We start from the raw sequence: 24617 nt of genomic DNA, 5'->3' as shown, positions 1-24617 counted from the left end.
AAATTACAGAGTACCAAACAATAATCTTTCAACATTCCCTAGACTTGGGAGGTGCTGAAGAATTGGAGAATTGCAAACATTTCACTCTTCTGTGAACAAGAGTGTTAGAATAAACCCAATAATTACTGACTTGTTAGTTTAGCTTTGATACTTGTGAACCTTCGAGAAACAAATGATTGTTTTGAGAACAGTCACACGGAGAAACGCCTGTTAACTGAGAAGAACCAGCATTGATCTCCTGAGAGATGTTTAACTAACTTGAAGGTTTTTTTTGTTGGGTTAACAGAGGGGATGCTCAGGGATTGCTGTTGATATGAAGAAAATGGACCAGAACACATTTCACAACGCTGCACATTATTCTTGTGAGCTAGATTACTGCACATAGTAGTAGCAACATGGATACAAGATTGGCTGCTATAGGAAAGATGTTATTAACCTGAAAGGGTGCAGAAAAGATTTACAAGGATGTGGCAGGTTTGGATGGTTTGTGCGATAGGGAGAAGCTGAATAGGCTGGGGCTATTTTCCCAGGAGTGTCAGAGGCTGAAGGGTGACCTTCTGGAGGTTTATAAAATCATGATGCGCATGGTTAGGGTAAAGAGACAAGTTCTTTTTCCCAAGGTAGGGGAATTCAAGACTAGAGGAATATCAGCTTAAGGTGAAGAGAGAAGAATTTAAGAGAAACCTAAGGAGCAACCTTTTCACACAGAGGGTGGTGCATTCATGGAATGAGCTGCCTGAGGAAGTGGAAGAGGCTGGTACAATTACAACATTTAAAAGACATCTGGATGGGTATATGAACAGGAAGAGTTCAGAGGGATATGGGCCAAATGCTGGCAAACAGGACTTGATTAATCTAGGATATCTGGCTGGTGTGGCCAAATTGGACTAAAGGGTCTTTTTCCGCACTGTATAACTGACTGTATTGTCAGGATTGAGTTTTTCAAGCACAGGTAAGGTTTGTATTGGAGTTCCCCAAAGTCAGTTGCAACATTTGTTTTACCTCACGTATATGAATTATCTAAACTTTGGAGATGAGGGCGCAATCTCAAAATGTGCAGATGAAACAAAACGTGGAAGCACTGCACAAAAGGAGGATAGTATAGAACATCAGAAGGATGAGTTGGTGGAATGGGCAGATCAGTGACAGATGAACTTCAATGCAGAGAAATGTGAAGTAATTCATTCTGACATGAAGAACATGAAGTCAATATAAAGAGTATAACTCAAAAGGGTGCATATGTGCATTTGTTTTTAAAGGTGGCAGGACAGGTTGACAGAGCAGTTACTGAAGTACACACTGATCTAGCCTTTATTACAAGGCAAGGAAGTTTTGGTGAACTTATACAAGGCACTGGTTAAGCCTCAGCTGGAACAGTGTTCAGTTCTGGGCACGATACTTTAGGGAGGATTTGGAGGCAGTGGAAAGAGTATAGAAAGATGTGACAATGGTTCCAAGGATGAGGGAGGGCCCTGATCCAAAACACTGACTCTCCTGCTCCTCTGACGCTGTCTGACCTGCTGTGCTTTTCCTACTCCACATTTTATCAACCCCAAAGATGAGGAATTTCAGTTAAGAAAACTTTTAAAAGGAACAGCAAACTGAGGCCCATCTACATGTTCATAAATGTGTTAAGCACCCCCAAGGCATTATTCAAAACACAGGAAGATCGCAGAGTATCATGCCAAATATTTACTTCTCAGCCATCACAAATCAAATCAGATTGCCAGAAGGTGCAAAAGGTGTGATACAATTGTAAGCTCCTTTCTTCCTAGTTGATCCTCACTAAATAAACAGGAGAAGAAAATCATGGAAAACTGAGTATTATCCATTTAAAGAATCAGCCAAATTGTGAAATTTAGAGAATGGCATCAAAATCACAAGATGAGAAATTGCTGATTATAAATACTGAGGGAAATTTGGTGACTTTTACTACAACAATTTAACTGAAACACAATGTTTTCTAAGCGTAGGGGTCTAAGCCATTTGCACAATCCGAGCTCAGGACCAGGCCCCTTCATCAGAAACTGATTTTAAATTATTGTTTGTTTTTGATTAAATAATTTTGTAGTCGATCCAAGGGCACCAATTGCTTTGCCTTTTTCATAATGACCCCAGCTGTTATTGGACAAACCAGATCCCAGAAAGAAACCTGCCTTAAACCATAAGTTTTATTGTTCTTTCTCTTTACCGTACAGTTCAATTACTGAACTTTTTTTTGAAATTCACTCATGGGATGTGTGTATCATTGGTTGGGCCAGCGTTTAATATTCGTCCCTAATTGCTCTGAGAGCAGTTAAGAGTCAACCACATTCCTGTGGGTCTGGAGTCACACATAGGGCAGACCAGAGAAGGACCACAGGTTCCCTTCCCTAAAGAACATTAGTGAACTAGGTAGGTTTTTCCAACAATTGGCAATAGTTTTATGGTCATTAGATTCTTAATTCCAGATTGTATTTGGATTAACTACCCCCCCCCCCCCCCACTTGCAATCTGCCACGGTGGGATTTGAACCCTGGTCCCAGAACATCAGAGTTTCGGATTAATAACCTAGTGATAATAGCGCAATGCCACTGCCTCCCTTCAAGATGCTGTTAGTGTACATTTTAACAAAAGAATATAAAAGTTTGTTACACAAAATAAAAATACAAGATATATTGTACTACCCAAAAACTAGTGGAACAATCTCATTAAAAGTATCAGAAAGGTGGCTCAGTGGTTAGCACTGCTGCCTCACAGTGCCAGGGACCCAGGTTCAATTCCAGCCTCAGGCAACTGTCTGTGTGGAGTCAGCACTCCACCCAGTATCTGTGTGGGTTTCCTCCCACAATCCAAAGATATGCAGGTTAGGTGAATTGGCCATGCTAAACTGCCCAGAGAGCTCAGGGTTGTGTAGGTTAGGTGCATTAGTCAGGAGCAAGTATAGGACAATAGGGTATCTCAACAAGACTCAGACATCCAAACCTCAGTGAAGAGTCATCTTCACACTCTTGAAACTACTGTAAATGGTTCCTTTCAGTCCAAGGGGAAATATTTCCAAGTATGGCTGTCAGGATACTGAATACTGCACTGAATGACAGTGACCCAAATTTAAACTTATTTTGTAACACCCAAATGGCTGAATGCAAACTTGGGAATAAATTAATTTCAGTAATTATACCAAATTATCACAAATGTACCAAATGCGCTGGTCTCTGAAGATGAAGCAAGTCAGGCATAAGACTATTAGATCACTGATATTGAAACAACTTACTCAATATTCAAATATAGATAGAATATTGATTTCTTGCACATGAAATTGTATTCAAATGCTAAATCAGTCAGTGTTGCTGCATTCTATTTATCATTGCCCAAATGTTTCTCATACAGGAAACGCTTAGATGTAGGTAAAGATTTCAGAGTTGTTGTCTTTTTACTCAATTTAAGACTTTTCTCATACCTGTGTAACGCTCCACCATTCATCTGGAGTGGTACATGAACACCACAGCTCCTTGGCAAGTAGATTCGGAGGTGTGGACTCCATCAGTTCTTCTAAGACTGAACTCATTACACTCAAAGGCCAATCACGCCGTGAGACATCAAGAGTAAGACCCACTGATTTTAAAGCTGGTCCAATTTTGCTGTAATACAATTCACTGGGTCGGGGCACCAGTGCAGGGTTTTGAGTTGCCTGGTAAGAATCCTGGTTCTGAAACAAGAAACAAACCATTCTGGAAAACTGAACAGGGAGAAAGTGAGAACTGCAGATGCTGGAGATCAGAGTAGAGTGTGGTGCTGGAGAATCACAGCAGGTCAGGCAGCATCCGAGAAGCAGAAGAATCAACATTTCCAGCATATGCCCTTCATCAGGAATGGCTTATGCCCGAAACATCGATTCCCCTGCTCCTCTGATACTTCCTGATTTGCTGTGCTTTTCCAGCACCAGCACTCTCAACTCTGGAAAACTCGACAGTTAAAGCTTTACATTGACATAAACCTTTAGAGAAAGCAAATGCATAACTCTGGTGTCACAAACTCAAGGAATCAATTTTGAATCCCATTCTACTCAGCAAGAAAAGCTTTTAACAAAGTTAAAATTCAACAAGGTTATCACCCGGCTCCAACCCAATCCCTTCTCAGCCATTTTAATATTTACTACTCCACATCAGGACATGAATGAGAAAAACCGGCATGGGCCATATTGACATTCTAAAATCGACAGCATCCATGATGTAATGCAAAAGTAATTAAAGATGGAAGGAGAATACCACACCATCAGCTAGCCAGCAGCAAGCCCAGGACCGGAGTCATCAATTAGTCAATACAAGACGTACTCCTGTCAAACTGCTGGGGAGCTGGAAGGATTAGAAGCATTCGTCTCCTTTCTCTTATCAGGGGTGGGTTTCCAGCAAAACCCTAGACATGTTCTAAACCCCACTTTCCACTGATCCTCAGGTATCACCCTTATGCTCATTGGTTGCAGCTTGCTAATGAAAAATATTTAGTTGGTCAGGTAATCAGTTTGATGGTATATCAGACAGAGCTTGCAAAGAGTTCATGCAGATACCAGTGCAAAAGTTGACCTTTGAAGCCTTTAAAATCCCTATAGACATGGATTAACTTATGCACCAACTATAAAATCACATTGGTACAGGAGGCTGCCATTTTGAAATGTCACTGGCCTGTGATGCAAAGGGTAAGCATGTCTTAACTCCCAGACAGCTTTGAAACACAGTCCCTATCACCTGCTTGTGCAGATAAGAGATTTTGATAAATAAAACATGGATTAATGGAGTGGATAATGAAGGCTAACCATTAATGAGTGTGCAGCTGATTGTGTTTGAAGAAGCGTAGACTTACACGGGAAATAAACAAAAATATTATTTGATGCTGTAGAAATGGGGTTATCTTATATGATGAGTAAACTTCTATGGTTTTAAACAAGGCTTCTACTATTGAGATTGTCAGGAATCTCCACTTCTCCAGTCTGGAAACCAGACTTAAATCCGAAAATACCAAACAGCTACAGCATACCTTCTGTGCTTGTAAAGTTGCGTCTCTTTGTTGCCAACGCTTGTACAGTCCAAACAGGGGAGTGGCACCATCCACCCACTGAATGAGCCCTGATCTTGTACCCAGTGGTGTTACAGAGTAATGCCTGGCATGGAAGCGAGGAGTCTCCTGGTGATTGATTTTTATAAACATGGTATTTACAATTGACAAAAACTGCATTATTCGTTCATCCAGATGCAAGTCTTCCAGCCCTGTGAACAGAAGGAAAGGGGAATAACCCAGTCACTTACATTAAACACTGGCAAAGTTGATAAGATAATTTTCATAAGAATACACACTACATAATGTTAAACTGTACCTCACTAAGGTTGACCCTACATAAAATTTGTAATTAAATTTCCAATTGTAAAGTCAGTGATATGATCTACATTGTCAAAGAAGTGGGAGCCGATGACTAGAAAGCACTTACTGTGAGAATGATTTTGAGAATATTTTGCCACCACTCTCATCTTTCACAAAGAAGCTACTGTTGTCAAGGGACAAGGGGAGTGTTGCCTCCTTCACCAGATTGGTTTATAAAGCCATTAGAACCCGCTATCATGGAGCTAACACCAAGCTGCCACACTCCTATAGCTACTTCGGTTCATTCACAATTGAAAAGTGAACCAAGACAATGATCCTCCTGGTTTTCATTTAATCTAATACAGTTAACAAGAGAACGCTGAAGAGCACAATTAATAAAGATAACAGCCCTTTTAGTATTTGCTCATAACATTTTTACTGGAGGCTGTGATGTCTTCAGATAATGTTTTTAAAATAGTGAATAATGTGAATGCTCTCCTCCTGCATGGTAACATTTTTGAGAAACAATTTGCTTTAAAACTATTCCATAAACTGATCAAACCATGAATTGGAAAGGAGTCAAGGTATTTCAGCAAAATGTGGAGGAGGGGGTGTGCGTGTGCATATGCGTGGGGAAGGTGCAGGGAAGGAGGAGATAGAGAATATGTTTAAAGTGTTTTAAGCAGCAAGAGAAAACAGTTTGCTGTTTTTCTCCCTAAATTCAATAAACTACTTGAGGTTGACAACAATGGATTTTTAATTAAGAAATACAGGAATAGTTGAGATGAAAGCAGAGATGAGGGAAATACTAGCATTGAGATATTGTCACTGGACTTTTAATCCAGAAGCCTAGTCTAATGCTCTGGAGACATTCATTAAAATCCCAGCAGTTTCAGTGGACTGCTATTGATAAAACCTGGAATTAAAAGCTGATCTCAGACATGGTGATCACTAATGATCAATTGTACTTAAACAAAAGACCCACATGGATCACCAGTCCTTGAGGAAATGAAATTGGTACACTTTACCCAATCTGACACAGCCGCAAATCCAGACCCACAGTAGTGTGGCCTGACTCTTGCATAGTCACACAAATGGTTTGGTTTTAAGGGCAGTTATGGATACAAATCCTGACATTACCAACAGTACCCCAATCCAATGAAAAAACTTTTAAAAAAACACATTTGATGGCAAGTCAATTAGTATGAGGCCACAGCGATAGAGCACCGCACCCAAGAATGACAGACAAGGATGGGTGACTGGTGTACAGCATAAACCCCAATATAGATCGGATGGGTTGAATGGCTTATTTCTGTGCTGCATATTTAATTTATTAACTTTTCTGAACTTCTATACCACAGAAACAGCTTAAATATTGGACATTTCTTAAATTAAACTATGCATGCATTGTAACACTGGGACAGAAGATCTGTTAAATCAGATAGTACAAAAAAAGTGAATTATATTTGCTCCCTCATTTGGGTGCTACCAGTGAGTGATAATTAATAGGGACCAGCAACATCAAGAATCAAAGTTAAATATTAGTATAAAATGTGGACAGCTATTCTCATTTTACCTTTAAACAGATATGGGTAGTTTTTTCCATCAGAGCCCAAGAACATCAATTTCTTTGGTTTGGTTTTGGTGGGAAGGATTGTGATGGTATTACCAACACTCTGAATTGTGACTGCATCCCTGGCTGAGATTTCACCTGGCAAAGCAATTTCAGTATTGGACATTGCAGCCATTCGTGGACTGATCTCCTCCAGGTGCAGCAGGTAGCTGGTACGCTTCTGAGCTCTCTGTTGTAAGTTCAGCATTATCTGCAAAACATTCACATTTGATATTTTACATGTCTCAAGGTTTTTCTTCTAATTTACTTTAAAAACTAAGGAAATTCAAATCCTTGCTTTATACTAGCGACAACACCTTCCGCTTAGAGTCAGAGATGTACAGCACAGAAACAGACAATTTAGTTCAACTCTTTCATGTCGACCAGATATCATAAATAAATCTTTGCTCATTTGCCAGCACTTGGCTATACCCCTCTAAACTCTTTCTTTTCATGTACCCATCCAGATGACTTTTAAATGTTGAAATTGTACCAGCCTCCACCACTTCCTTTGGCAGCTCATTCTGTGCACGCACAACCCTTTGCATGAAAAAGTTGCCCTTTGGTCCCTTTTAAATCTTTCCCCTCTCGTCTTAAACCTATGCCCTCTAGTTTTGGATTCCCACCCTGGAGAAAGAGACTTTGGCTACTTACCCTATCCATAATCCTCGATTTTATAAACCCCTAAGGCCACCACTCAGCCTCCAAAGCTCCAGGGAAAATAGCCCCAGCCTATTCAGCCTTTCTCTATAGCTCAAACCTTCCAGTCCAGCAACATCCTTGTAAATCTTTTCTGAACCCTTTCAAGTTTCACAACATCCTTCCAAAGCAGGGAGACAGAATTCAACGCAATATTCCAACAGTGGCCTAACTAATGTCCTGTACAGCCGCAACATGACCTCCCAATACCTATTCTAAATGATCTGACCAATAAAGGAAAGCATACCAAACACTTCCTTCACTATCCTATCTACCTGCGACTCTGCTTTCAAGGAACTATGAACCTGCACTCCAAAGGTCTCTTTGATCAGCAACACTCCCCAGGACTTTACCATTAAGTGTATAAGTCCTGCCCTGATTTGCCTTTCCAAAATACAGCACCTCATTCCATTAAACAAACTCCATCTGCTATTCCTCAGCCCTATGGCCTCTCTGATCAAGATCCCACTATACTCTGAGGGAACCTTCTTCACTGTTCACTCCACCCCCAATTTTGGTGTCATCTGCAAACTTACTAACTATACCTCCGATGTTCACATCCACATCACATCCACAGCAGTGGACCAAACTTAAGGCACACCCTGGTCACAGGCGTCCAGTCTGAAAAGTAAATCTCCTCCACCACCTTCTGTCTTCTACCTTTGAGCCAGTTCTGTATCCAACCAACCAGTTATCCCTATATCCCATGTAATCTAACCTTGCTAAACAGTCTACCATGAGGAACCTTGTCAAATGCTTTAGTGAAGTTGATATAGATCACATCCACCGCTCTGCCCTCATTAATCCTCTTTGTTACTTCTTCAAAAAATGCAATCAAGTTTGAGAGACATGATTTCCCACTCAGAAAGCCATGTTGACTAGCCTTAATCAGTCTTTGCCTTTCCAAATAACATAAATCCTGTCCCTCAGGATTCCTGCCAACAATTTTCCCACACCACCGCTTGTGTTTACATTTGACATAGTAAACCAGCCAAAGTTGCTAACTGTAAGTTACTTAGTGAAACCATCTAAAGAGATAAAGTCAAATAATCAATAGTTGAATCAAAGCGATTGGTTATCTTAAAATAAAGAATGAAGAATAAAAGCACAAATATTTTAGTAAGGAACTCAAGAGCTCAGAGCTAAGGCAGCTGAAGCACTACATTTGGATGGAGAAGTAATATTAAAGGACATACAAGGAGACGAGAACTGGAAAAGCACAAAGATGTAAAAGGCTTATAGAGATGGACAAAGTTACAGAAATAGGAAGGCATCAGGAGTCACTTGGAAATAAGGATGAGGATTTTAAAAATGAGATGCAACCATAGGTTAAACAACAATACATAAAATGCACTACCATCAATCCACCCATAATGGCTAGGCTTCCTAATTCTTTAGCTGAAAAAGCGCAGCAGGTCAGGCAGCATCCAAGGAACAGGAGATTCGACGTTTCAGGCATAAGCCCTTCTTCAGGAAACGTCGATTCTCTTGTTCCTTGGATGCTGCCTGACCTGCTGCGCTTTTCCAGCCACACATTTTCAGCTCTGATCTCCAGCATCTGCAGACCTCACTTTCTCCTTCCTAATTCTTTACTTCTGTAGCCTGTCCTTCCATGACATGAAAATTACTATCTAGCACTCAAGTAATACAACTTTGAAGCTAACTTTAAAATACTATACCTAGACAGAACACTGACAGCACATTCTATCCCATTGTACACACATTTCCTGAGAATAAGTTCCACCAATTTAAAAACTGAATAAAACAGTCTTGCTCATGGTCTTACGTGTGCAATCCTTTCTGCTTTTAATATCTTACCTGTTTAAATGGCAACCAACTGTTGCTAGGATTAGCAGGATTTGATGGGGTCTTCAGTTTTTCCAAAGCATTATTAATTGGTTCTCCGTAGGTGTCCTGAAACCATTTTTCATGAGGAGTTTCTGCCTGAGCTGAAGTAATGCTGCACACATGTTCCAGAGCAAATACCACTGGCTTCATCAAAGCTGTGTGCTTTTCCCGCATAATGGCTATTTTCTCTTCCCTATCAAAGAAGTTAAGACTGAAATGATTCTACGTAAACAAAAGAGCTTTTATGCTGCAAAGCCCATCAAGTGCTCACCCAAAATCAGCCCAATATCTTGGTTGAAAACAAAACAGTTTTAACAGAGGAATTACCTGCAAAGGTGACACAAAAGAATAGTCACATATAATTATCTAACAGGACTTTCAAAAATGTTCTCTGAACTCCAAGCACTTCATTTTCATGTAAGCAAATAAAGCTGCACATTTTGGTTAATAAACAACTCTAATCAAAAAACTATGATGGCCTCACAGGACTATCACTGGACTCTTAACCCGGAGACCCAGGTCTTGTTCTGGGGACCTGGGTTTTAATCCTGCAATGGCAGATGGTGGAATTTGAATTTAATAAACATCTAGAATTAAGAGCCTAATGACACCTGCAACTCCACTACCAACTGTCAGGGGAATAAAAAAAAAATCCATCTGGCTCACTAATGTCCTTTAGGGAAAGGAACTGCCATCTTACCTGATCTGGCCTATATGTGACTTCAGACCCACAGCAATGTGGTTGCTGTTTAATTGTCCTCTAGGCAATTGGGGATGAGTAATAATTGCTGACCTAGCCAGCAACAGCCTTACTCCTTGAATGAATAAATAAAATTAGGATAATCTACATCCTTCCAATAAGGGGAGTGTGCTGTGATAGAAAAGCACAGGTGGCTAGGCAGTACCCGAAGAGCGGGAGAATCTATGTTTCAGGCATAAGCTCTTCATTAGGAATATATATATCCTTCAAATAAGATTGTTTTCAAAACTAAAAGATGATAAATGATGGAATATATTCTCAATATTAATTATCATAAATGATTCCCACCGGAAAGAAGTTTGACATATTATTGATGTAACTCAGACACAAAGAACACCAAACTGACCAAAGCCATACTTTAATAATGCAGTAACATGTGGTTCTGTTCGCCGAACTGGGAATTTGTGTTGCAGACGTTGCGTCCCCTGTCTAGGTGACATCTTCAGTGCTTGGGAGCCTCCTGTGAAGCGCTTCTGTGATGTTTCCTCCGGCATTTACAATGGTTTGTCTCTGCCGCTTCCGGTTGTCAGTTCCAGCTGTCCGCTGCAGTGGCCGGTATATTGGGTCCAGGTCGATGTGCTTATTGATCGAATCAGCGGATGAGGGGACGAAACGTTTGCAACACAAATTCCCAGCTCGGTGAACAGAACCACAACAACGAGCACCCGAGCTACAAATCGTTGCACAAACTTTGAATGCAGTAACATTTTGACACTTCCAATTCTATTTGCACCATGGTTAGCCCTATAAATGGCCGGAAAATAAAAGGTTTGTGTTCTGAATGCAACAAATTGTTTATCATGTGGCGATGTCCACAGTCCAACATTGGCAATGTCAAAAATCAGAAGATACCAAGTGTCGTCCAACAGGTTTATTTGAAATTGCAAGCATTCAGAGCACTCCCTCAGGAATCATACCATGCCTGAGGACGGAGCGGAGCTCTGAAAGCTTGCAATTTCAAGTAAACCTAAAAATCACAACACCAGGTTATAGTCCAACAGGCTTAATTGGAAGCACACTTTGTGACAACCACCTGATGAAGGAGCATTGCTCCGAAAGCTAGTGTGCTTCCAAGTAAACCTGTTGGACCATAACCAGGTATTTTATTTTTGAACAATTTATTCAAATTGTTGTGATGGTTCCATCTAGCTTTGAAACACTTACTTGCGAAGAGTATTGTTGTTTTGAACTCTCTTCACCTCATCCTCCAATTGCTGAATGCGTCGTAACACATGCATGTGTTGTTGTTGAAGAACACCAAGCCAAAGCTCATCCCACAGTACAGTAATTCTCCGTAACTCTCCAACCAGCATCTGGACCTGCAGTACCAGCACATCGAGAAGGTAAAATAGATTAAACCTTCTCACCTAAGATCACCATAAATTCAAAAACATGGACTAAGTGAACACTCAATCTTCAGTCTGTAAGTTTACACGTCAGTATTTTCACAAACTGCAGAAGTCACTTCAGATTTAAATAAAAAAGGACTCAGTTTTCAACAGGATCCAGGGTTGAAAGATTGTATAAATATTAACCAAGTATTTTGGGATCTTTGACATTTACCAAGTATAGCCAGAATTAACAAATGTAAATCCACATGTGCAACCATATACTCAACCAATACCGAAATGTCAGCATTTCAGTTCGTACCCACTCACCATCAACAGCTGGCACCCAGATTTTAATTCTTGGGCATTGATGGAGGAAGGTAAATAATTTATTTTCAAGCACAACTCAGTGGGAATAAATGAGCTATGAAAAAGCATTGCGATTAATGTTCAAAATTTGTTGAGTGGAAGTTAATAATACAAAAGTTTGTCATGCCCCCAACTTCAGAGATAGGCTTGTGGGGAAAGAAGGTAAAATTATTAAATGCAGCTTCATAACTAATTACATAATCACTAACAACTATGGCTCCTCTACTAATTCACAAATAACTTTGGAGGAAGGAAGGTGGAGAATTTGAAATAAAATCCAAGTTCTGTGTAAACTCAACAGGTCTAGAATTTTGAAGAGAAGTCATATTGAACTGATAACGTTAAGTCTTTCCCTCTCTGCAGATGCTGCCAGAGCTGAGTTTCTCCAGCACTGCTTTTACTTCTGTTCTCCATCATCTGAATACTTTATATTGTTTTTGTAGGTAAAGATTTGAGATCCAATATTGGACTAGTGGCATTTTCAGATTGTGGCACGTGCTAACATTTTCCAGAATACAATTGACAGGATCACTTGCTTCAGCAGTTGACATCTCTGTATAAAGTAACTCAGCTTTCCAGCTTCAGTCATTAGTATGAATTCATTTTAAAAACTCCATTGAATGTTGTCATCCTGATATCTGGGGGCGGCCATCAAAAAGTACTATACCTTTACTTTTGTTCTGAGTTCACCAAGTTCCCGATTTGGACAGATTTTGGCAATATGGCCATGAGATGCAGGAGAGGCAGGCCATTCAGCCCATCCAGTCTACTCTGCCATTCAAAAGAAATCACAGCTTATCTGATAGCCCTCAACTCCACTTTCCAGCTTTATTCCCATAACCCTTGACTCCCTCATTGATGAGACTGTAAGATACATGAGCATAAAATTTTCAGAAAATCTCTGAAAGTGAACAGTCTAAACAAAAAAACTATAATTCTTACTGCAATTTAGTAACAAAATTCACAGTACCTGTAGGACCATGGTAGGATTTGCTGATGACAGTTTATCTACTATTGTGCTGTAGCAGTCCTGCATCATTGCTTGATCTTCATTAAAACAAGTTTTCTGTTCATCTTTGATACTGTCTTGAGATCCAGGAGGACTATTTTCTTCACACTCACCCCCAGACAGAGCTTCAGCCTGGATATTACTCAGCAGGGTAGGAATTGCAGATGACAGTTTGGCTCCTGAAGAAGAAATGTGACAAAATTTTTTTTAGATGTGAAGGAGCAAGATTAATTGGAAAGAAATTGAACTGACATAAGACAGTAACCTCAATTAGCCATTAAAAAGCAGCTCTCTCAGCATATGCTCCAAGATTTGATACTAAGGACTACTTAAAATTCATTTGGCACAATTGGAACTAGTTTTTTTTTAAAAAGTTATACAGCATGGAAACAAACTTTGGTTGAACTTGTCCATGCTGATCAGATTTCCTGAATTAATAGAGACCCATTGGCCATCATTTGGTCCATATCCCTCTAAACCCTTCCTATTCATATAGCTATCCAGATGCCTTTTAAATGCCATAAATGTCCCAGCCTCCACCACTTCCTCTGGCAGCTCATTGCATACACACACCATCTTCTGCGTGAAAAGGTAGCCACTTTTAAATAGTTTCCCTCTCTAGTTTTAGACTCCCTACCCTGGGGGGGTGGGGGGGACTTTTGCTATTTACCCTATCCTCATGATCTTGTAAACCTCTAAGTTCACTCCTCAGCCTCTGATGCTACAGGAAAAATAGCTCCATCCTAATCAGTCTCTCCTTCTAGCCAAACTCTCCAAGATCCTGGTAAATCTTTTCTTTTAAGTTGAACATCTTTCCTGTAATAGGGTTATCAGAACTGAATGCAATGTTCCAAAAATGGCTTCATGACCTCTACAGCCACAACATGACCTCCCAACTCCTATAGTCAACTCGCTGACTGATATTGGCAAGCAGACCAAATGCCTTCTTCACCACCCTATCTAGCCGTGACTCCACTTCCAAGAAACTAAATACCTACACCACAAGGTCTCTCTGCATGGCAACACAACCCCAAGACCCCACCACAAAATCTGCGAGCCCTGCCTGGATTTGTGGTAGCAAAACGCAATACCTTGTATTCACCCAAATTTAACTCCATCTGCCACTCATCAGCCCATTGGCCAAACTGATCAAGATCCCTTGGTAACCTTAGAGAGCCCACCTTCACTGTCCACTATACCACTAATTTTGAAGTAATCTGCAAACTTACTAACTATACCTCCTAAAATCACACGCAAATCATTTATATAAATGGCATAAAGCAGTGAACCAAGCACCAATCCTTGCAGCACTCCACTGGTCGCAAGCCTCCAGTCTGAAAAACAACCTTCTCCCATCATCCTCTGTCTCCTACCTTCGAGCCAATTTTATATCCAAATGGCTACATCCCCCTGGATTCCATGTGATCTAACCTTGCTAAGCAGGCTACCATGCAGAATCTTATCGAACACCTTGCTGAAGTCCATACAGACAACATCCACCACTCTGCCTTCACCAATCTTGTTACTTCTTCAAAACAAAAACTCAATCATGTTAGTTTGCGAGACATGATTTCCCATGCACAAAGCCATGTTGACTATCCCTAATCAGTTCTTGCCTTTCCAAATACGTAAATCCTGTCTCTCCAAATTCCCTTCAACAACCCACCCACAACTGATGTCAGGCTCACTGGTCTATAGTCTCCTAGCTTTTCCTTACCACCTTTAAATAGCCAACTTCCAGTCTTCCGGTACCTCACCTGCGGCTATCAACAATGCAAATATCTCAGCAAGGGGTCCATCACTAGGCAATCACTTCCCTAGCTTCCCATAAAGTTCTAAAGTACACCTGATCAGGTTCTGGGGATTAATCCACCTTTCTGCATTTTAAGATGCCCAGCATCTTCCTCCTTTGCAATATTGACACTTTTCAAGATTTCACTATTTATTTCTCCAAGTCTTCAAGCTTTCATATCCGTCTCCGAGTAAATATTAACATGGTGTACTTTAGTATCTCAACCATCTCCTGCAGGTCCACACAAAGATGGCCTTGTTGATCTTTGAGGGGCCCTATTCTCTCCATAGTTGCTCTTTGGCCCTTAATGTATTTGTAGAATCTCTCTAGATTCTCTTTAACCATGTGTGTCAAAGCTACGTCCCCTTTTTGCCCTCTTGATTTCCCACAAGTATACTCCTACTACCTTTACACACTTCCCGGGATACACTGGATCCCAGCTGTACACCCGACAAATGCTCCTTTTTATTGACCAAAGCTTCAATTTCTCCAATCATCCAGCATTCCCTACACCTCCCAGCCTTACCCTTCAGCCTAACAGGGATTTACAATCGCTGGACCCTCATCACCTTATTTTTGAAGGCCTCCCACTTTCCAACTGCCCCTTTACCTGCAGATAGCCTCGTCCAATCAATTTTTGAACATTCTTGCCTAATACTGTCAAAATTGGCCTTAGTCCAACTTAGAACTTTTAACTTTTAGTTAAGACCTATCCTTTTCCATAACTATTTTAAAAATAATAGAATTATGATCCCTGGCCCCAAAGTGCTCCCTCACTGATAAGTCTCTCATGCTCAAAGTATTTCATACTGGTGTAGAAGTGAAAGGGCATTTATCTATTAGTTAGTAGGCAACTGGCTTCCACCATTCTCGTGACATTCTACATACCCACGAGAGAAGGAAAAATGAGCAAAAAAGGAATATTTCTGGAATATTTGTAAAGCAAAACAGAAGGACATTACAAGTGTTCCACCTTTAATAATTTACAGAAACAAGATTTCAATGCATTTTTTGCGGTTAGGGTAACAAAGTTATTTCTGTTTAAATATGTATTCATTAAAGTCAGTTATAATTCTACTAGTGGCCTTGCTAACAGCAGGTTAATATCTAGACAGAAATGTTAATTTCTGATGAAGAGCTTATGCCCGAAACGTCGAATTTCCTATTCCTTGGATGCTGCCTGACCTGCTGTGCTTTAACCAGCAACACATTTTCAACAGAAATGTTAATTACCAGAGGACTGGGATTCACCACTGAGTGATATTGAGCCAACAATAGCAGGATACAGGATAAGATGAGGAGAATCCTGAGCTACTCGACACAGCAAATTGCATATGCTCTGGCGGACATAAACCTCAGGGTGATTCAAACGCGAGAACAGCTGTGGAATAATACCTGAAACAAAGACCAGACTAAATATAAACATTCTTTGCAAAGACATGGAGACAATATAAAGCTCAATTATTGTGTAACAAAGTCATCAGTAAAAATATGATTTGATAACATACAAAAATAAATACAAATCAGCAATTTTGTACTCCGTTCTCATGAAAACTGAATAAATAATTTCTTGCTTTATTATCTAACAGACACAAAGCTGAATGACTGCCTAAAGCTACAGCATTATTGAAGCGGTATGCATTGCCTGTTCTGATAGGATTTTGCACACTTTCTCTCATTTCCAGGACTACCATTCTATTGAATGTTTTTCAAAAAAATAAACAAAATGTAGTGACTGCTTAAAGCTAAAACAGGCTTCGTGCACAAGACATCTGTTCATTCACTTGCTGCAGATACATGGAAACTATGGGGATATGTTTGATATTGAATACCACTTCAACAGTGGTCATTTCCTCAACTGAGTGCAAGACAGAATTATGCACTTAATGAAGCCTCTAGGATTCACTTCAACCAGGAACTTGGAGATTTTATCATATCTCACAGTGATTAACTTTTGCTGAAACCTGCTGCTTTTTGCTAATCTTCAGAGGGCCTTATGACTGTGTGAAGTTTCATCATGTTTCAGCTCAAGAGGAACTCTGCATATATTTTGAACACAATTACTTATAAGCTTTATATTACTTCTAAATTCTCAAGAAAATCATTTAAGTTTCTAAAGTTTTTACTGCATAACGTGTTTGTTCACTGAATCCAAAGGGATTTTCCAAATAAATGGCAAATAGATTAGGGGGGAGGCAGTTGCAGCCATTGCCTTCTTTGGATCAGTAACTTGAGAATAATTTCCTGTTACTGGTTTATAAACTGTCCGTTTACAGAATCAGATTGCTACATAACAAACTGAGGCAGAAATGCAGTCCAAGACTCATCTAAACTGTAGTGAAAGACATTGAAAGGATCTGGGTCCATTATGTTAGAGTTTCCAAGCGCACTACAGATATTTTATAGGAAGCATGCTCCAAGACCATTACTTCTCAGGAGGTCACCTAGTTAAGGTTGAGAGACACCATCAGTCTCATGAAACCCTACAAGTCACAATTATTGGTTCTGGTCATACAAGCCTCCTTTCAGGCTGTTCATTTCACCCCATTAACAAATCTTCCTACTCTTCTCTCCCTCAAATTTATCATTATCATTAGACTAACAGCAATCTAGGTTTGTTCAACATATCATTTCAGCTGTATGACACTAATCTTTTGTTATAAATTCTGTGTCTTATGATGCTGCTCCACAGCTACCTGAAGGAGCAGCACTCTGAAAGCTTGTGCTTCCAAATAAACCTGTTGGACTATAGCCTGGTGTTATGCAATTTTTAAACTTTGTTCACCCCAATCTAATACCAGCACCTCCACAAATTTATAAAATCCTGTCTAAATAACACTTATACTGGCTGCAATTATTCTTCATGGCGGCAATATGGACGTTCTAACGACATGCCAAATTTCCGACATAACTTCTCTCTTCTTATAGAAAAAGGTCTTGAAGTCTATTCAACATTTTCTCAAAAATAATCTCTAGGTGCTAGTTCCTTCAGAACACAGAAACCAGAACTGTGTACACTATGGTCTGTCCAAGGTTTCAGATAGGTTTAACAGAGCAGAAAAGTAGCGCTTTTGTCCCTCAAAATGTGCTTTTTTTCGAAATAACATTGGATAGTTCTAGTGAGCTATGCAAATTTATTTGCTCCTCCACCCTATTTAAGTAGCACCTGAATTCTTCTCTTCCTACCTAAATTCACCTTCACTAAAATTAGTTAATTACAAATTCTCCAGGTTTATTAATACTTTTGTATGTTGATGCCTCTCACACAGTATTACAATAACCTTCAACTCGTAGCTGTAAATTCTTCAAGCAAATCAGAACAGTACCAAGAACCAGAGTCAATGTGGAATCTTTAAACTGTCACTTTGATAAGACATCACTTTGCTCTTGCATCACTTCCATTTATAACGAGGCTGCCCAAATATTGACCTCACTTCAATCTGCTTTACTGTAGGCTATAAACAGAAAGTTTGGCGTCAGTGATGTGAGGCGACTTGTCATTTCCAGTTGATACTTGCCTCTCCATGGAGCTGTGGGAGTGGTAGCTAGACCATGCTCCAAGCCCTCTCTGAGCTCACCAGCGTGTTTTACTAATAATCTTAGCAACCTCAGAGTAGCCATCACAATGACATCATCATTGCTTTGCTTGGTGGGGGTATTATTAAGCATCACCTTGGGATCTTCACCATCCACATGGACCTGCAAATGTAGCAAGACACAGCGTAAAAATTCAACTCCTTTTACAAATTTACTTTCCAAAACGAATGGATTAAAATGTTAAACAGGCCAATAGATTAAATTACATTTTGCAAAATAATTTTCAATGTAGGAAATATTCTAAAGATTTAATGTTGATGGGGCTACAGGAGAAATGAAGATAGACAAAGGAACTTTAAAACCCTGATATAATGGCTTTTTAAACAAAGAGCAATTTCAAATGCAAAGTAGACCCATATTTGTTCATCAATAATATCCAATCAGCAGCACGTTTTTAATCGATATATATGCTCTCACCAAATAGATTTAATCCACAAAAGATTAATTTTAAATTGCACAAAGATTGTTTTCTCTTTTGTGAACACATCTTATTCTTATCACTAGTATTTTCTACTATGTTTGCTACTCACAAAGTGGTGTTCTCTACATTAGGGAGAGCAGCACAGACTGGGTGACCACTTTGCGGAACACTCACATTCTGTACGTAAAAATTACCCCTAGCTTCCTGTTGCCTGCCACTTCAACATCCCACCCTGTTCTGTGGCCAACATTGGTCTCTCAGGCCTGCTGCAATGCTCCAGAGGGGCTCTGGTGCAAAAGGACACCACCTTGTTTTCAGTTGGGGACCATTCAGAACTCCATATCGATAACTAATATTTGCAAAGGACAGACTATGACCACCACCAATATGAGACAATTTAACCATTGTTGCTTGAAACTCAATGGTGTTACCGTCACGGAGTCCCCCACAATCTTCACCATTGACCAGAAACTCAAGTGAACTCACTACATATAGAAAATGGCTACAAGAGCAAGTCAGAGACTAGGAATACTGCAGCAAATGTCAACTCCCCAAAGCCTGTCCATCATCTACAAGGCACAAGGCACAAGTCAGGAGTGTGATGGAATACTCCCCATTTGCCTGGATAGGTGAAGCTCCAACAACACAAGAAACTTGACATCATCCAGGACAAAACAACTCCCGCTTGATTGGCACTACATCCATAAACATCCACTCCCTCCAAACTTTGTAGCTCGGATGCTCATTGTTGTGGTTCTGTTCACCGAGTTGGGAATTTGTGTTGCAGACGTTTCGTCCCGTCTAGGTGACATCCTCAGTGCTTGGGAGCCTCCTGTGAAGTGCTTCTGTGATCTTTCCTCCGGCATTTGTAGTGGTCTGAATCTGCCGCTTCCGGTTGTCAGTTCCAGCTGTCTGCTGCAGGTTCGGAATATTGGGTCCAGGCCAATGTGCTTATTGATTGAATCTGTGGATGAGTGCCATGCCTCTAGGAATTTCCTGGCTGTTCTCTGTTTGGCTTGTCCTATAATAGTAGTGTTGTCCCAGTCAAATTCATGTTGCTTGTCATCTACGTGTGTGGCTACTAAGGATAGCTGGTCGTGTTGTTTCGTGGCTAGTTGGTGTTCATGGATGCGGATCGTTAGCTGTCTTCCTGTTTGTCCTATGTAGTGTTTTGTGCAGTCCTTGCATGGGATTTTGTACACTACGTTGGTTTTGCTCATGCTGGGTATCGGGTCCTTCGTCCTGGTGAGTTGTTGTCTGAGAGTAGCTGTTGGTTTGTGTGCTGTTATGAGTCCTAGTGGTCGCAGTAGTCTGGCTGTCAGTTCGGAAATGCTCTTGACGTATGGTGTTGTGGCATGTCCTCGTTCCATTGTCTTTCCCTTAGGCATTTGTTGATGAAATTGCGCGGGTATCCGTTTTTTTGTGAATACATTGTATAGGTGTTCTTCTTCCTCTTTTTGCAGTTCTGGTGCACTGCAGTGTGTTGTGGCCCTTTTGAGTAGTGTCCTGATGCAGCTTCGTTTGTTTTCAAAGTTTACCCCAACACACACAAACGAAGTTGCATCAGGACACTATTCAAAAGGGCCACAACACACTGCAGTGCACCAGAACTGCAAAAAGAGGAAGAAGAACACCTATACAATGTATTCACAAAAAACGGATACCCGCGCAATTTCATCAACAGATGCCTAAGGGAAAGACAACGGAACGAGGAGATGCCACAACACCATACGTCAAGAGCATTTCCGAACTGACAGCCAGACTACTGCGACCACTAGGACTCATAACAGCACACAAACCAACAGCTACTCTCAGACAACAACTCACCAGGACAAAGGACCCGATACCCAGCATGAGCAAAACCAACGTAGTGTACAAAATCCCATGCAAGGACTGCACAAAACACTACATAGGACAAACAGGAAGACAGCTAACGATCCGCATCCATGGACACCAACTAGCCACGAAACAACACGACCAGCTATCCTTAGTAGCCACACACGCAGGTGACAAGCAACATGAATTTGACTGGGACAACACTACTATTATAGGACAAGCCAAACAGAGAACAGCCAGGGAATTCCTAGAGGCATGGCACTCATCCACAGATTCAAATCAATAAGCACATCGACCTGGACCCAATATACCGGCCACTGCAATGGACAGCTGGAACTGACAACTGGAAACGATAGATTCAAACCACTATAAATACCGGAGGAAAGATCACAGAAGCGCTTCACAGGAGGCTCCCAAGCACTGAGGATGTCACCTAGACAGGGGACGAAACGTCTGCAACACAAATTCCCAGCTCAGCGATCAGAACCACAACATCCACTCCCTCCGCCACTGACATTCCTTCCAAACACACAACCAAGGGCAGCTGCTAAGTGGGAAAACCACCCCCTGCAAATTTCCCTCCAAGTCACTTACCATCCTGACTCGGAAATATATTACCACTCCCTCACTGTCGCTAGGACAAAATTTTAAAATTCCCTCCCTCATGGTATTGAGAGCCAACCCATAGCACATGGACCTGCAGCTGTTCAGGAAGGCAGCTCACCACCACCTTCTCCCAGACAATCAAGGACTGGCAATAAATGCTGGCCCAGCCAGCGATGCCCACATCCCACAAATGAATTTTAAAAATTCAATAATTTTTCAGCATGAATACCTATGCCCTTTAGCCACCCCCATACTCCAGGCACTGTCTTGACTTGGCTGCTTTCAGTATAGCCAATCTATTTTCACCTGCTCATGGTCCCCATTACCAGCTTTTCTTCATCCCTGGCTTATTACCAACCACTCCTTTTGTCACCCAAGTTTCTTTCTGTGGCCTCCATCTCCACCCGTTCTGTCCACACCTTTCTATCAGACGCCACCCAAAGCCCCGTCTCCAGCATATCTATCACCTTTTCCAAGAAACTATCAGTTCTGAAGAAGGGTCACCATCACAGATGCTGCCAGACTGGAGTTATTTGTTCTAATTTCAAGTATTTTGAGACACTTTCCTCCAAAACATTTTACCATAAATAGATGAACTTTTGCAATTAAAAAAAACAATTTTTTTCATTTTATGAGCATCAGGTTCCAACAGAAACGTGGATCAGTAGGAAAAATGTCAACTGTGTACAGATCACCAGTCACCTCAACTCGAATCCACTATCTGTGGACATCCAGTCCCGGGTCAATAATTCATTGATAATGATTTGTAAAATTCTTTGAAGTGATCAATACAAATGATTTTCCCTTTCAGATTGCATGATTTTCAGAAAATGTGAATCCTGGACACAAGGGTTTTGATCTAACAAATCTTCCTTTCAAAAAAACAAATCTGGCTACCGGTGTCAGGTCAGCAACAGGCATTTACATATCAAGTCTGACTCCATGAAATACTCCAAGAGATATTTTGCCTGAAGGACTTCAGGTAATTTTGGCTCCCTCAATTGTCTGGAAGCAGTCAACTTGAACTCTACATCCATTGAAACCGCAACTGTTACCAAAACCATTGGCCACCCACTGCTCGAGAGAAAAACAACAATTAACAGTGATGCCTTTCAACATCTCCTGGAATGACCAAAGCCTTCCTTTCAGCCAGTATGAGCCACTCTGCAAAGTCAGCGTTGTTAAAATGAATGCTACAGTATCTTGCCCAGCAATGATCCCAGTGTAAACATTCCTTCACCAGTATAATTCCAAGGCTCACCACTGCCATCAATCTCTGTGATACTAGGTGACTTTCCAGAAAAGTGGATTGTATCCAGAACTACAGGAAATTACATTATGTTATTATAATGTAAGGGAGGTGGTAGCATAATGGTAACATCACTGGAACAGTAAACCAGATGCCCAGGTGAATGAAATGAGTTCAGTACCGTTACAGTGACTGGTTAAATTTGAATTTAGTTAATAAATCTGAAACATAAAGCTTAATTGTGATGACGACCACATTAACTATCATTGACTGTCGTAAAACTCATTTTGCTCACTAATGTCCTTCAAAAAAGCAAATCTCCTCTCCTCACTCGTTCTTGTCCAGAGAAAATTCCAGACTCACGATAATATGGTTGATTCTTTACTGTGCTCTTGATGGGCCTTTTTAGAACAATGAGGGATGATCAGTAAATTCTTGCCAGAGATGCTGAAATCTCGTGAAGGCAGAAATTAAATATTCAATTTTCCAGAGGGTGTCACAAATTTAAGAGTTGCTCATGGATCCCGGAAGTCACAGATCTTTTGGATGGTTGCTGTCTGGTAGTTTCTCCATTCTGAATCCAGGTCCCAGTATTATAGGGAATATAGTCAGACCTCAAAAATCCAACCAATAGGCAAACCCTAAAGCAAGTTCAATGTTTTTTCTCTGAAAAGGACAACATTAAAAAGCGCTGGGGAGAAATTATTCAAAATTACTTGCTGCAATAATCAGGAATCTTCTTTATCTTTGCCTTTTGATAACTCAAATGCTCCCAGAGTACGAGCAATACATACGTACAGTTTTCATCATCACACTCCCAACAGGATGCAGATGCTTTGGAGAGGATACAGGAAAGGTTTAGCAGGATGTTGCCTAGTACAGGGGATTTTAGCAATGAAGAAAGGTGCTTTGACTGGAACGGAGGAAGCTGAGGGGCAACCTAATGGAAGTTCCTAAGATTGTGAATGGCATAGATAGAGTGGAAAGTACGAGGCTTTTTCCTAAGGTGGAGGGTCAATTACTAGGGGACACAGATTCAAGGGACAGGTGGCGGGAAAAGGAAGAGGAAGGCGGAGTTTGGGTAGTAGAAGAGGAAAGAGGAGAAGGAGTTTAAACCAAATGTGTGAGCAAAATCTTTTCACACTAAGGGTGGTGTATACCTGCAATGCATTGCCTCAGGTGGTGGTGGAAGCAGACACAATAGCAGCGTTAAAGCAGCATGGACAGGAAGGGAATAGAAGTATACGGATCCTGTAAGTGAAGACAGTTTCAGTAGGGAAGAGCAAAATGTGGAAGCGCAGGCTTGGAGGGCCGAAAGACATGCTCCTGTGTTGTACTGTTCTTTGTGTAAGGTCATGTTCTTATTTCTCAAATGCTATTGATCACCTGCATGTCTGTGAAAAAAAAAGACACTCTACAACAGATGAAATTTAGAAATAACCATAAGGTAAACTTATTTAAACATTGTGGCTAACCGTTGAGTTTCTTACAGTTGGATCCAAGATGAAAGAAATATTGGAAACTACTCAGTAAAGCTGCAGCTATTGGTGACAAACATCCTTGAATGTAGAGCTTCACTGTGAACTCCAGCAACTGTACTTATTAGGGGATCAGCGCCTGAGAGTAGGGAAGACATACAACAACTTTACAAGATGCGGGTGAGACTACACCTGGAATACTGAGAGCAGTTTTGGTCCCTTTACTGAAGGGAAGATATAATCATTGAAAGCAGTTCATAGAAGGCTCACTATGATGATCGCTGGTATGAAGGGATTGTCTTATGGGCAAAGTTGAATAGACAATCTCTACTCACTGGACTTTAGAAGAACGAGAGGCAATCTCATTGAAACAAATCAAACTGTTGTGGTTCTGCTCGCCGAGCTGGAAGTTTTTGCTGCAAACGTTTCGTTCCCTGGCTAGGGAACATCATCAGTGCGGTGGGAGCCTCGTGTGAAGCGCTGCTTTGATGTTTCTTCCGGTATTTATATTGGTTTGTTCTTGCCGCTTCCGGGTGTCAGTTTCAGCTGCAGTGATTTGTATCTGGGGTCCAGGTCGATGTGTCTGTTGATGGATGTTCTTGCCGTTTCCGGGTGTCAGTTTCAGCTGTAGTGGTTTGTATATGGTGTCCAGGTCAATGTGTCTGTTGATGGAGTTTGG

General features: G+C 40.8%; 1 protein-coding gene across 3 annotated transcripts in view; it reads right to left on the bottom strand.

The window, feature by feature from the left end:
• The window catches only part of smg1 (SMG1 nonsense mediated mRNA decay associated PI3K related kinase), a 169194-nt gene that overhangs the window by 46524 nt on the left and 98053 nt on the right, over positions 1-24617 (bottom strand). For all 3 annotated transcript variants that reach the window (XM_060840420.1, XM_060840421.1, XM_060840422.1), the window contains exons 35-42: positions 18270-18450; positions 15985-16146; positions 12921-13138; positions 11418-11572; positions 9464-9686; positions 6911-7157; positions 5014-5243; positions 3440-3688 (exon numbers count right to left, since the gene is read on the bottom strand). In XM_060840420.1, the coding sequence (XP_060696403.1) occupies positions 3440-3688; positions 5014-5243; positions 6911-7157; positions 9464-9686; positions 11418-11572; positions 12921-13138; positions 15985-16146; positions 18270-18450 (1665 nt within the window). The remainder of the gene's footprint in view (positions 1-3439; positions 3689-5013; positions 5244-6910; positions 7158-9463; positions 9687-11417; positions 11573-12920; positions 13139-15984; positions 16147-18269; positions 18451-24617) is intronic.

This window comes from Hemiscyllium ocellatum, chromosome 20, assembly GCF_020745735.1.
Source record: "Hemiscyllium ocellatum isolate sHemOce1 chromosome 20, sHemOce1.pat.X.cur, whole genome shotgun sequence".
NCBI classification, from domain to species: Eukaryota; Metazoa; Chordata; class Chondrichthyes; order Orectolobiformes; family Hemiscylliidae; genus Hemiscyllium; species Hemiscyllium ocellatum.
The sequence above is the reverse complement of the archived record's forward strand: the minus strand, read 5'-3'. Positions and strand labels throughout refer to the sequence as shown.